General features: G+C 34.9%; 1 protein-coding gene across 8 annotated transcripts in view; it reads left to right on the top strand.

The window, feature by feature from the left end:
• DGKB (diacylglycerol kinase beta) overlaps window positions 1–14620 on the top strand; it is a 748227-nt gene that overhangs the window by 207946 nt on the left and 525661 nt on the right. For all 8 annotated transcript variants that reach the window (XM_037836813.1, XM_037836819.1, XM_037836816.1 and 5 more), the window contains one exon: window positions 12751–12800. In XM_037836813.1, coding sequence (XP_037692741.1) covers window positions 12751–12800 — 50 coding nt within the window. The remainder of the gene's footprint in view (window positions 1–12750; window positions 12801–14620) is intronic.

Genomic DNA, 14620 nt, shown 5'->3' with positions numbered 1-14620 from the left:
CTTTAAGACATTCCTATGTCCCAACTGTATTCTACTTCTCTCCTCTCCTCTCCTCTAATTCTGCAGTTCTCAACCCAGATTGCACAATGGGAACATTTTTTTTTTTTTAAATGCTCCAATTGTGCATTGTGTCTTTTAAAAATTACATCATAATCTATCTCCTTCACCTGCTTTCCTGGCAATTTACCGTACATTTTTTATCTTCATTAATTGCATATTTACAGATTCCTAATATTCTTGTATTCTTTTACAAATTATATTTTTTTATTTCTCATTAAGAAGTCAATGAATATTTAACAGTGGTTTAATTTAATATATATTTACTTCCAAAAGGGATAAAATTTATTAAATACTGTATAAACCAGAAGAAAGAAAAGAAGAAAAAGTATTAAAATTACAAAAAGGAATATGATCAACTACCTAATAAAGTTAGTTTTTGCAGTTGAACTCTGAATATCCAGGTAGCTAGGCAGAAAGGGATAGGCCAGAAGTTCTCAATCTTTAGTACACATGGAGGGCTTGTGAAACACAGATTGCTGGGCCCCACCTCCGGTGTTTCTGATTCAGTAGGTCTGGCATAGACCCCCAAGTATGTATTTCTGAATAATTTCCCGGTGATGTTGATGCTGCTGGTTCAGGGACCATGCACATAACGCACACACACACTCTTCTGAAATGAGAAGTGCTTTTCCTGGAACTGATGAATGGTGGCAATATTTTGTAGGTTCTTATACCAGGGATATTAGATAAAATAATCACATTATTTTAAACATTTATAAAAGAAATATTTTTTTTCCAAAATGATGTTTTCTAAATCTCTTCAGTGCTTCCTTCCGTTTCCCATCCCTCTCCTGTCTTTTCTGCCATGTCTTTCCACACTGTGAAGTATAAAGATTATTCCATTGAAAGGAAACCAACACACAAAAGCTCTGAAACTTTCCACACTGATTAAAAGCCATTTCTTCAATTTGCTTTCCTTAACCCAAACCTAATGCCTCTCTGAGGACTTTTCCTTCCCTCAGGTAGAAAGTGTTTATTCTCCTGCTCCCATATACCCTTTGAAATTGTGTGTGTGTGTGTGTGTGTGTGTGTGTGTTTGTGTGTGTGCTGGGGGTGTGGGGAGACTCCATTTTTTTTTTTCTTATGAAAGAAAGACAACATCCCTCCTGGGGATGCATGGATGAGGACTGATTTGTCCTCCCCATCTTAAGTCTACCATTCCTTTTGAGCAACCATATTACTTGAAGGAGAGCCATTCAGTACACTCCTCTTTTGGTCTCCTTGCATTCTTTATATTCTTTGGCCTCACCTTCATTTCATTTCAGCCACCCACTATGTTGCAGTACTCTAATAATTTCCTGAAACTGCTCTTATTCTAAAATTTTAAACTCTAATATTTTACTTTAACCACTGCCTATGCTTATTTCACTTCATTCCCTCCTACTTTTAATTTAAATATAGCATAGCACAGTACTTAAGGTCCTGGACTCTTGATAAGCACTGACTGAAGGCAAACTCTAGCTTTGACAATCCTATCTGAGTGATTTGGAGTATATTTTAAAAACCTCTGCAGGCCTGACTTCCCTCAACTTTAAATTGGGTAATGCTAGTGACTATATCAAGGGCTAATATGAGTTAACTAATATGAATTAACTAATATTTACTCATAAATTTGTTCACATTTATTAGTTCACATAATTATTAAATGAAATAAATAAAATTAGGTTAAGAATTATTTTTCCTTCACCATTTTACTCCCTCTTTGAATTTGCCCAGTCTTTTAGCCTCTTACTTTTCAAATCTAGTCTAAACCCATAATCCACGATGTCAATCATTCTTTTATACTTAGTTTCACATCTTTTGTTTCAAGATAATTCTCTTGCACCCAACCTAAAAATAAATCTTAATCTGGACAATTTGAGGCCTCCAATTCATTTGCTTTTATAATAAGGTGTCAGAGATTTAGTGAACAAAAATATAATTCTGTGGATTATAGCTCTAAGCAAGACTTCATCTAGCTTTCAGTGTCTATAATCCTTCTCTGTCATGATCAGAAGTTAAACCAGATGATTTGCTTCTCCAAATATATACCTATTTAATCATCTCACTCACTAGGTGAGAATTCTTATAAATTCCCCTCGTGTTACCTAAAACCTTGTCAACTTCTGCACCGATTCTTTCTTCGTCTTGACTCAAAGGGAAAATGTCCCTTTGAAAGCTTCCTGTTGAATAATACATAGAATTTAAACCTCTTATCTTAGCATCCATAAACTGACCTGGCTCCACAATTTAACCTAATCTACCTTGCCAGTCTTGCATTTGGCTTTGACTTCCATGCACATGCACAATGTCCCTGTCACATGGGCCTAACTTTCAACCCCTAGACAAACTGTGAAATTTTCCAACTTCTTGCCTTTGCCTATGATGTGCATTTGCTGGGAGTATTTTTCCCTGGTATTTATCTATATTTCTGGTCCAGTCCAGTCTACATCTGAGGCTGAGCTCATGTGATGAGTTCTCTCCTAATAAGATTTATTTTGCTTGCCATTCTCCTATGCTAGCACTCTGTGTAACTGCTCATCCCAGCACCTACCATGTGTGTGTGTTTTTTGTGTTCTGTGTGGTGTTTGTGTATTTCAGTAAGTAGATGCTCAATGATTAAAAGTTGACTTGAATTTATTGAAGTCAATGGCTGCTTGAGAAAAATAATGTGAATCATTTAAGAAACCAAATAAGATCACATTCATTAATACTTTGACTTCCAGATGCATGGTAGTCACAGTTGGATTCATGTTTATCAACTTATTTATGATTTAAGTAGAATAAATCATAAAATGTACTTCTGACTAGAAACCAATAGGAAAATATCCAGAAAGTGAACAATTGACATGCAATTAATGTAAACTTATCTGTATGTTAAAGTACTATATTTCATAGCATTAATCGTAGAACCACTGAAATTTAACATTTAGATAGGCCCTAAAGATCATCTTTCAATTTTCCTTTATTTTAATAATGATAAAACTAAAGCTTAGAGAAACTGGTTAAGGAATATACCACTAATTTATTCAGCTGAACCTAAAATCCAGGATTTCTGATGCACCAGATAATGCTCTTTTTAATTTTAGAAAGCTGCCTGTTCTTGTGTTTATTATTATTTGTCTTGTAGTAAAAAGGAAAAAGTTTCACGCCATTATTTTGGATGTCAAAAAATTTTGAGTAGCTTATTTTTTTTCATTTCTGCCTTTGAGTTTATTAAGTAGATTTTAAAATACATAAAATAGTAAAATATTGTGAATTGAAGACATTTTAGCTTAAACACCTATTAAAATTTGTACTTTTTAAAGTTTAATAAAAATCTATTGATATATTAGGGAAAGTGCAAAATACCAGAGTATCTTTGTGTTCTTAAAGGGTACAGGAGGATATTAAATAATAAAATATGTAAGTAGAAACTTGAAAATCTTTTGGAAGTAAAAAATATTAGTGACATAAGAATTACTCCCATATTGCATAAATGTCTGCTCTGATCTTTTAGCTAAATGCATGTGTGGGCACATAATGATTTCTATATAAAATGAAATTACCTGATCATAAAAATAGAAAAAAACTGGGTTAAACTAGCTTGAAACTTTATAACTAGTACCCATCTTGGAAGCTATCATGTTGACAGCATGATTTTAATATTGGGGTTTCATTTTTGTACCTAAAATTCTATATGTTTATGTTAGATTTAAAAATAAGATTGATTCATTCAGTGATTCATTAGACCTTGGGACCTGATTTTACTTTTAAATTTACTCAACAGAATTCTAAGAAGAAATATTCTCATTACATTCTTTTAAAATTAAATGTGAATTTTTTTGATAAATATTAATATTATTGATAAAATTAAATATTAATTTAAAAAGTGAAAGGTTTTATGGGCTTACAGAGTCAAACAAGTTTCATTTTCCATGGGGTTAATAATTGCCTTTTCCCCATTGTTTGTTTAGTTTTTTCCATTCTTATTAATCTATCTGCCGATTCTCCACCAGTAATGTAAATCTCACACTCACCAAACCATTAGGCAAACTAGAAATTGTTTACTCCTACTTCTCTCCTTCCTTCTGCCTTGTCTCTTTGCCCCTATCTTTCCTCTGTCTTTGTCTTCATCTCCTCCTTAGCCTTCTCTGTAGTGTTCATTGTCTCCTCCTCCTCTTCCTTTTGTTCTTCTTTCTGGTGTCGCTCCAGGACTCCTGACCATTTGGACCCATCTGGACTGCCCAAGTGTGGCTGTCCTGGAAGCCCTCCTGGTCTCCATCCCCAGCGTTCTCGTCATCTTCTCCAGTGTCATCTGTTTCTTGTGTATGCTACCTTCCTCCTTCTTGGCTCAATCTTGTTTAGGTGGATTATACTCTTGTGTAGCTTGATGAGAAGGGACAGAGATCAGGGATAAATTTGGAGGCCATGTAGACCTGAAAGTGACTTGTTCAGTAGTTTGACTTGCTGTAAAATTCTATTTGGAAATCATATGCTCTGAGAATTTTGAAGGCATATTCCAACATCTTCTAGCCCCATCATGGTGAGGTACTTGGTGGCATTCTAATTTCTTATTCTTTGTATTGGACTTAACATTTTTTGCTTCTTTCTCCTTGGCAAGCTCTTTGCATCTTTGTTCCTCCATGTTTTGAAATTTTACAGTAATGTCCTTCAGTGTGGAACTTTTTACCATCTACAGTTCTATTTTGGAAACTGTGGTTCTTCATTTGTTCTTTAATCTTTTCTCTGTTAACTATCCTTTCTCTTAACTTTCTTTCTGGAACCACTTATTATTTGGATGTTGAACCTCCTGGACAAAATTTCTAATAGTTTTTTTTCTGTTTTTAACCTTTCTCTCTTTTCTTATTTTCCTTCTTCTTTTCTTTTTTTATGTCTTTCATTTCACATCTGGAAAGTCTTTCAAATTTTTTGTTGATATTGTTATTACTTTTCCTAAATACTTTTAAGGGTTAATTCATCTTGTTCTCTGCATGATCCTTGTATGCTCCTTTTTTTATTTCATGGATTGAAATTTCCTCTTGTTTTAGGTATTTTCCCTCCCCCTTGTTTTATTCGTCTCTTCCAAAATTAGTTTATTTTTCAGGGGACTACTCAGTGTTTTGAATAGGATGATTGTGGTGGTGTGGGTGGTTGGGTGGGTGAAGTTTAAGTCTGTCTCACTGAAGATGAAGAAGGGATCTCATTCTCTCAATATTCATTACATGGACTTTGACATAATTGCCCTGTCTTCGATACTGTACCCCTACCTTCAGAATTCCTGAGTACTCTGCACCTTTATTCCCTGAGGCTTGGCTGCTGCAGAGCTCGAAACTCCAGTCTTCTGCTGGAATAGAGTCTACATACCCCTGTTGTATGCTGTAAAAGGTACTATTTGAAGATCTAACTTCTTCCTATGAAAACTATCAATTAATTTTCAAAATCACCACCCTTTTTGTGCAAATTTCTATCTCTTCTACACACCAGTTTAAATTTCAATTTCTTAGGTTTCCGAGCCAGCCACATTCGTACATTTGCCTTCCAGCTTCTAAAATTGGTTATTGTATTCTCCTCTGATACTATAGTTACGCTATAGCTTATACCCATTCATCCCCTATTCTTATTATTTGCACTTCAGTAGAAAGTCAGAGTAAATATATGTGCTTAATCCATCATGCTTTGCATGGTCCCCATGGAAATTTCAATTTAGGAAAGTAGGCTTGCCTCTGAATATTAAAATCTTAGACTTTTTCTCTTTCCTCCGTGACCCAGATATAGGAAAGTTTTTCTCCTTGATTTTACTTGATGAGATTTAGGCTATGTGACACTTAGTGCAAAATATATGCAAGATATTATTATTGTACCTTTTATTATTAAATAGAGTTTAAAGTTCTCTGGCTTTCTTCTTTTGTCAGATAGGCATTAATTCCTGTTAAAATATTTAGAAAATAAATTATTTAAAACATATTGTGTGTTTCCACTTCATACAACAGTAGACTAGGTGTTTGAGAAGACTCCTGCTACTGTCAACAATGAGAAAATTTGGACACAAAATTATTTTAAAACCTATTAAAGGTTTCAGGGAATTATGAAAGCAATTCTGGAAGGAAAAGGGAACTCACAAAAGTGAACCTGACTTTTGCCACTGTTTTTAAAATATAAATTCTTAAACAACAGAAAGTTTGTAACTCAAAGAAATTCTCCCCAAGAACAAGGATATTGGGAGCAAGACATTATCAGGTCAAGTGCAGTAATATATAAAATGGCTAAAATACAATGTCTAGATTGTACAATAAGCCATGAAAAATACATGAAGGAAGGTCTATGGAAACAAGTTCAATATTAAATCTAAAAATCACTGGTGTTTCTATTCAATACCAACAGATAATAAGAAAGTAAAGTTAAAAATTTTTGCCATTTATGACAACAAGATTATTAAATAACTAGGAGTAAATCTACCCAGAAAATTTCAAAACATTATTGAGAGAAATTAGGGATCTAAATAATGAAGTGGATATAACATAGTTGTAGATTTGAAGACTCAACATTTTAGAGATTCTCTACAAATGAATCTATAGATCAGTTCAATCTCATTAGAAATTCAGCATTTTAGGAAAGAAGGAGTTGGCAAATTTTATCTAAATGTGAGATGTCAATGCAAAGGGCAAGTTTAGCCAAAGGAGTTTTTTAATTCAATTTTATTGAAATATGTTCACATACCATACAGTCATCCAAAATGTACAATCAGTGGTTCACAGTACCACCATATAGTTGTGCATTCATCACCCCAATCTATTTTTTTGAACATTTTCCTTTTACCAGAAAAAGTGAAAATAAGAATAAAAAAATAAAGTAAAAAAGAACACCCAAATCATCCCCTGCCCATCGTATTTTTCATTTAGATTTTTGTTCCCATTTTTCTACTCATCTATCCATACACTGGATAAAGGGAGTATGATACACAAGGCTTTCACAATCACACTGTTACCCCTTGTAACCTACATTGCTATACAGTTGTCTTCAAGAGTCAAGGCTACTGGGTTTCAGTTTGATAGTTTCAGGTATTTATTTCTAGCTATTCCAATGCATTAAAACCTAAAAAGGGTTATCTATATAGTGTGTAAGAATGTCCACCAGAGTGACCTCTTGGCTCCATTTGGAATCTCTCAGCCACTGCAACTTCATTTCATTTCATTTTGCATCCCCCTTTTGGTCAAGAAGATGTTCTCAATCATGATGTTGGGTCCAGATTCCTCCCCAGGAGTCATATCCTGTGCTGCCAGTGAGATTTACACCCCTGGGAGTCAGATCCCATGTAGTGGGGAGGGCAGTGAGTTCACCTGCCAAGTTGGCTTAGCTAGAAGAGCGAGGGCCACATCTGAGCAACAAAGAGGTACTCAGGGGAAGAGTCTTAGGCACAATTATAAGCACGTTTAGCCTCTCCTTTGCAGTAATGAGCTTCATAAGGGCAAGTCCCATGATAGAGGGCTCAGCATACCATGCCATCATTTCTCAATGTTTGTGAGAACATCAGCAACAATCCAGATGAGGAAGCCCAACATCTCTGCATTTTCCCCCAGCTACTCAGGGGGCCCTGCATATATATTTTTATTTTCTGTCCAAATTACTTTGGGATGTGTCTCTATTTCACACTAACCTATGCAAACCTACCAGGTTTCACTTCTTATTAAAAGTTCCATGTAATTATGGTATTTGAACAAACTGTATGAGTTAAATTGTTTAGGAAATATAGACCTTGTACCAACTAAACATCTCTTCCCTTGGTCTCACATGAAATCTGAAGTTTTAAAATGCAGTCAGTATTGTCCTTTATCCTTTGGCCCAAATTGCCTAGTCCTAAACTACATCTGCTTCATTCATATCTCTAGCTGAAGTCTAGACTCTTTTTCAACTTTTTTAACTGTTGCTATATGTGCTAATACTGACATATCTGCCAAGTTCTAGCTCTGAGTTTCAGGTGTCACACAGATAGCCAAAGTTCCAGGGATTGATCAGGTTATACACAAAGGGATCAGCGTCTTAGAATCTGGAGATAGCCATTAAATTCAGGAATAGATGTGGCTGCTGTAAGAGCTTACAGTCTAGGGACTGTTACAATAAGCATTCCCCTGATAAGCTGTGCTCTAAGGTTCAATACTTTGTTTATACATTGTAGTTAGTCCATATCGGTGAGGCATTATAGTTTTTGCCTTTGGTTCTGGTGTAGTTCACTCAAAATGCTGTCTATAGGTTCTATTCACCTCGTTGTGTGTCTCAAAGCTTCACTCCTTTTCTCAGTTGCTCAATATTCCATTGTCTGCACACACAACAGCCCACCATTCTGTTCCTCAGTCGATGTACTCTTAGGCCACTCCACCCATTGCAAACCATGCATACTCTCTCCATAAACACCAGTGTGCAAATGTCCATTCATGTCCCCGCTCTCAGAACCTCCAAGTAAATGTCCCCTAATGAGGTTGCAGAACCTTAATAGCCAAAAGAATTTTGAAGAACAAAGAGGATATATTTGATTGCTTTTCAAGACATATTACAAAGCTACAGTAATTAAGCCAGTGTGGTATTGTTGCAGTATTAGAGAAATAAGCCAGTGGAACTGAATAGGGTATCCAGAAACTCCCCCATACATAGACGGATACTTTATTATAACAAAGTTAGCACTGCAAGGCAAGTAAATACCGTCTTGTCAATAATGGTACTGAAATGGATATCCATATTATTCCATTCTGTCTTTTTCATCAATTCACACTCAAACTTAGTGGCTTAAAACAACAATCATTTTATTTTCTCTCACTGTTCTTGTGGATCAAAATTTTGGGAAAGGCTTATCTGGGCAGTTCTGGCTCAGGGTCTTGTGTCATTGCAGTCACAGGGGCTAGAACTGGAACATGGGTTCCTGGAAGATCTGTCACCTGTCCTGCCACTCTTCCCCCTTCTGTCACCCCCTCCTCCCCTCCTTGTGAAGAGATTTTCCATCTTGTCTTTCCATGTTGGATAGTTTGGGATTTCGTTCAGCATGGCAGCATCAGGATGGTCATCTCCAATGCAAGCTCTCCACCAAACAAGGTGGAAGCTGCCTCACCTTTTATGATGTAGCCTCAGAAGCCAGTGGCTTATTCAGCAGCATAACTTGCTGCATTTTATTAAATACAAACAAAACCTAAGTCTGTTCAGATTCAAGGGGAATGTCTATAGACCCTCGCCACTTCATTGGAGAAGTGTTTAGGTCACCTTGCAGGAAAGCATGTGGGAGGTAGTTATTTTTGCATCCATCTCTGGAAAATACAACCTGTCACATATAACTAAAAATTTAAAATGACCCCCACCTCCAACCATACCCAAAATTCAATTCCAGTATTCAAGTTTCTGAGAGATACAAGAGGAGAGTGTCTTCATGATCAAAGTTTAAGAAGCACAACACAAAAGAAAATTTGATAAATTAGACTTCTGTTAAAATGAAGATCTCTGTTGATCAAAAAAAGATAGTAACAGAGAGAAAGTAAAAAGAAAAAAATAGAATAGGATGTTATATCTGTAAATAAATGAAAAAGGGCTTCAATCCAAAATATATGAAGAACTTTTTTCAGTCAATAAAAAATGAACAAACAACCCTATGGAAAATTGGGCAAGAGTCTGGAACAGTTCACAGAGGAGGATATTTAGCCAATAAAAATATGAATACTAGCTCAATATCACTAATAATCAAGGGAATGCAGATTAAAATCACAGTGAGATACTACTGTACACCTTCCAGAATGGTTTAGGTTAGAAGACTGGCAATATCCAATGTTGGTGAGCATTTGAAGCAACTCAAATTGCTCTTGAGGGTCTAGATTGGTACAATCACTTTAAAAAATGTTATGGTTATATATATATATATATATATATATATATATATATATGTATGTGTATATATATATGTATATATGTATATATATATATATATGTAATATTTCCCATTTTAACCATTTTAAGTGTACAATTCAGTGGCATTAATTATATTCCCAATGTTGTGCTACCATCACCACCATCCATTACCAAAACTTTTTCATCATCCCAAACAAAATCTCTGTAGCCATTAAGCAATAACTCCCCATTCCGTATTTTGGAGCCCCTGGTAACCTCTAATCTACTTTGTCCCTATGAATTTGCTTATTCTAGATATTTCACATGAGTGGAATCATAGAATATTTGCTCTTTATGCCTGGTTTATTTTATTCAACATAAAGTTTTCAAGTTCATCCATGTTGTAGCATGGGTCGAATCACTTTTGAAAACTTCCTTGCATCCCTTTTTTTCTTGGCTCACTGACATCAATGATAATTTGGGGGCTGTGTTTCTGACTGGTGGAGCCAGGTCATGTGCAAAGTCCAGTTTTAAGTGAGCTAGTAAAGAAAAGGTATCTTGCATTTTCACCTTCTGTTGTGCTTCATAAAATGGTGGTTTTCAGAACATAGGAAGACATTTCAGATGCAGCTAATAAATGACAGATATTCACAACTCCACTTATGTGTATATCTTTGAGCTCATGCTGCCTAAAACTTCTACCAATAGGCACAGAATATTCACAGATATGAGTTACATGATTTAGCAGTCACTCACTTCAATAAGGATTAGCATAATCACAAATATTCAGCATTTTAAAATACAGTTAGATTTCTCTTAAGTGCTGTGTAGTTCCTGTAGTTAATACCTTCTCTGGGTGGCCTATGAATTCTTGCCCTTAAAAAGATATTTTTACCATTTGCTGATGAATTGGAAAATCTTGAATGCTTAATATCCACCCTGTGGTAGTTTTCCCTGATGCATTTTATTATTATTCATTGTAGATAAGAGAGAACAATCATCAATGTTTGCAAATAAAAATATTTAAGACTTTTAGTTGGCCTAACATTGTTTACCTTAATTCAATTCCTAGGTAAACTTTTTTCCCCCCTCACATCTTTGAAGTCTGTTTGCATCTTACAAGGAATAGAATATAGTTAAGTTGGCAACATATTTCCTTTTAATGATATACAGACTAATTTTGCATCTTATAAATAATCGTATCTTACAATTGGTGAAATACAATGATTTTTATTATATATAGACAAAATAATAATTAGTTACAGATAACCATTCATGGTAGTTGTACAATTATGTCTCCTAGTAATCAATGCCTTTATTAGTATTAAACACGACACCAAGGTTCTTCAGGAAATTATACAAACCCAACACAAACCCTGACTTTTCTATTTTTACAGCTGTGTCATTCTCCTTTGTTTATCTCAAAATGGCACCTGCAGCCTCTTCCACAGTCTCCTGGTGATGTGTGAATTATACAGGGAATCCTCAGGCCCATCGTCGGCCTCTGTCATCCTGCTATTCTGAACTCACTACCAACAGAGCCAACGCTTTCCTTTTCCTTACTTCAGGAGTTCAAATACTGTTACCCTATGAAGCTCCATCTCAGATTCAAACAAATAAACCATCATAGCCACAATGAAACTGCATTTTATGCCTTGGCACCTTCCATCAGAAAGAATCCCTTAGCTTGCACTTCCCTTTTCTCCCATGCTGCTTGAGGATCAATCATAACAGTTGTTTCAAATTAGTTAAGTTGGATTTTAAATTTGGGTTCTGTTGGAGATCAGGAACAACACGGTGGGAAGCCGAGGCCCATAACACAGGAGAAAAGATAGCTTGTTGCTCAGCACGTCCCAGAAAGAGAAAGGGGACCAAGAATGGCTAATGGGAAGCGCTGTCAGCTAAGGTGCTTCAACAAGCAGTTGGGGAGAACACAGGCCCAGCAAGAAGGACCCACAGGAGAAATAAAATAGGAGTTGTGCTTTTACTGTGGTCCAGGGAGATTTTCTACGGGGATCAAGGGTTTGTTAGTTTAAAGCAAAAGCTCAAAGACGGGAAAGGGACTGGGGTTTCCAGGGTGGTGGGGATGGTGAGCTTATCATTTGGGACCAGCTGGGTTTTGAGTGAGGCTTTTGGGTGGCTGCAGTTGAAGTCTGGGCTCTGAAGGAATTAATGCCTCAGAGCTGGAGAGGTGCTTATTAATCAGGCCAAAGGTCAGAGTTGAGGGAAGTGGCTTAGCCAAAGTAAGATGGATGCTGAGGCATCACGCAAAAAAAATTTTGATAGTTATGACATCGATGGCTTATATTTTTATAATGATTTAAGGCTTCGGATACACATTTGTATGTACCAACTGACTTAACTTTTACAACAAATGTGTGTCTTATGGCAGAGGTGATTATTTTCATTTGACAAATAAAGAAACAGTTTCTGACTAAGCACATAATAATGTGTGAAAGGTTCCAAATTATAATTTATTTCTATAACTCCTAATTGGTTGTGTGTTCTCTTTAATAGTCAGACTTGGATTGTCTGAACTTCCCCTCTTCTGTTATATTTGAGTTTCCACTTAATGATCTTGTAATAAAGAGTTTGAACAAACAATAATACTTTTCAGTGTTTTCTAAATATAACACAAAATTTGATAAACTTTAATTATATCTGAAAGCCTATAGTTTTACTTACTAATTTATTCATTCTCAATCAACCTTGGCAAATGAACCTGCAAATTAATTGCTTTGTGCAGGGGTGAGAGTGAGATTAAGTAGCTGTTTTCCAACATAAAATGAATTTTGAAGAATGTGCTTCAAACTAGCATTGCTCTTATTCGTCTATAATCTTTTTTTTCAACACCTCTTTTATTTCTAGTTATGTTTCGCCTTTATGACACGGATGGGAATGGCTTCCTGGACAGCTCGGTAATTTTTCTTCAAATTTTCTGTGAAAATTTCAATGTCATTTCTTCTGAAAAATGCAATGAATAAATTTATAGCTGTTACCACAGAAGGCACACTTAATATAATTTCCATGCACTCATCGAGCATTTTTATCTTCTGGCTTTTGAAAAAGAGTGATGTGAGAAACTGTTAGGATTACTGTTGTTCTGGAGGATAGCTGTGCTACAAAAACATGACTTTTCTTCTGCGCTGAACTTAGATAAAAAGGAAAGACTCCAACCTCATCTGAATAAAACATGAGATCAAGTTGAGACCATTGATCTAGAAAGAAGGAAAAACTTTCTGTGAGATTCAACACTAAGGAAAATATTGAAAATACAAGTGGCGTTTAAGGAAATTATGAAGTCAATTTAATTATTTTATGATCTTTCCTCTTTTTAAAAGTATCCTTAGTCATTTATGATATTGAAATTCATATACAGGTTTATAGATTGCTTTGATAAAATTACTGCTTTAAAATGTCTCATCCAATTTTTTATGCAATCTGCACTCTAGCTATAGTTATAGTGATAAAAAATAATAGTGGAAGTAAAAATAGCATCTCTGTATGAAATAATAGAAAGGAATAAATTTTCAATATAGCATCCTCATATACTTAAACTAAAAGGAATAATAAATATTTAGTTGTAACATACACAAATCATTGATGTTTTCCAAAGGAGTAGAAATTCAATGCTCATTTCAGTACCTCATAAGTAAGTTCATCTCGGGTTCCATCCTATAATTAATTTTAGATTTACTAATGACATATTTTATATATCATATTGTATATCTATCTCAGGAAAGATGAACAAGCATGGAGTTATAGAAATGATAGAAGAACAAATACATGATTATGGAAATATTTCAGTGAACAAATACATTAAAAAAAGAATGATATGATGCATTAATTATTGATTAAAATGAATATGATCTCTAATAATGGGTGAGTTTCCCTTGGTATTTGATGGACCTCTCTATAGCAGACTCGAACAGACTTTTACAAGCAAAGCTATGAAGTTGGAGATATTTTTATGTAATGCTGAATAGGATAATGGTACATTAACTTCTCCAGAGAGAGATAAAAATATATAATTCTGACTCTGGGAAATGACCAACACTCTGAATTGAGGCTGTGATTGTGGGATTTATGATTAATTCTGTAATTTTTGAAATGCCTTTTTTGTGTATGTCTGGTAGTCTTCAGTTTTCTATTTAATAATATTAAACTGCATGGTAAATTTTCTCACTTTCTGGTGGCATTTCACAGCTAGGAATTTAGATTTCTTTTAGACATTTCAGTATGTTTATTATTGCACTTTTGACTATACTAATGCAAATTATATTTTAATGTAGATTATTTAATTAAATTAAAAGGATGTTTCTTTACTTGGCTTTTAGCCATGTGTTAGCAGCTGATTTGAAAATTCAGTCAAAGAGTTTTTTCACTCTGGCCATTTTTTTTGACGTATAGTAGATTGCTAGCAATATTCATAACCATATTCCAAATATTCAACAATGAGTTGGAGATAAATTCATATATGGTTAAACTAGTCTTTTTTATGATTAAAGATCTGGATTTAACTTCTAGGATTTTCTCTACACAACCTCCTTCTCCAGTACATTTCCTTCAATATCAGGTTCCAATTGTCATTTGAACCAAGTCATTTGTCCCGGAATTTTAAAGGTGTAGCAGTCCATCTAATGGAGCCAAAACAGAGAGAATACTGATGATTTGAATAATGGCCGGTAATAAATAGTTAATATTTATTGCTAACTTATAATGTGCCAGATACTAAGAT

This window comes from Choloepus didactylus, chromosome 5, assembly GCF_015220235.1.
Source record: "Choloepus didactylus isolate mChoDid1 chromosome 5, mChoDid1.pri, whole genome shotgun sequence".
NCBI classification, from domain to species: domain Eukaryota; kingdom Metazoa; phylum Chordata; class Mammalia; order Pilosa; family Megalonychidae; genus Choloepus; species Choloepus didactylus.
Note: the sequence above shows the minus strand (reverse complement) of the source record. Positions and strands in the feature narration are given on the sequence as shown.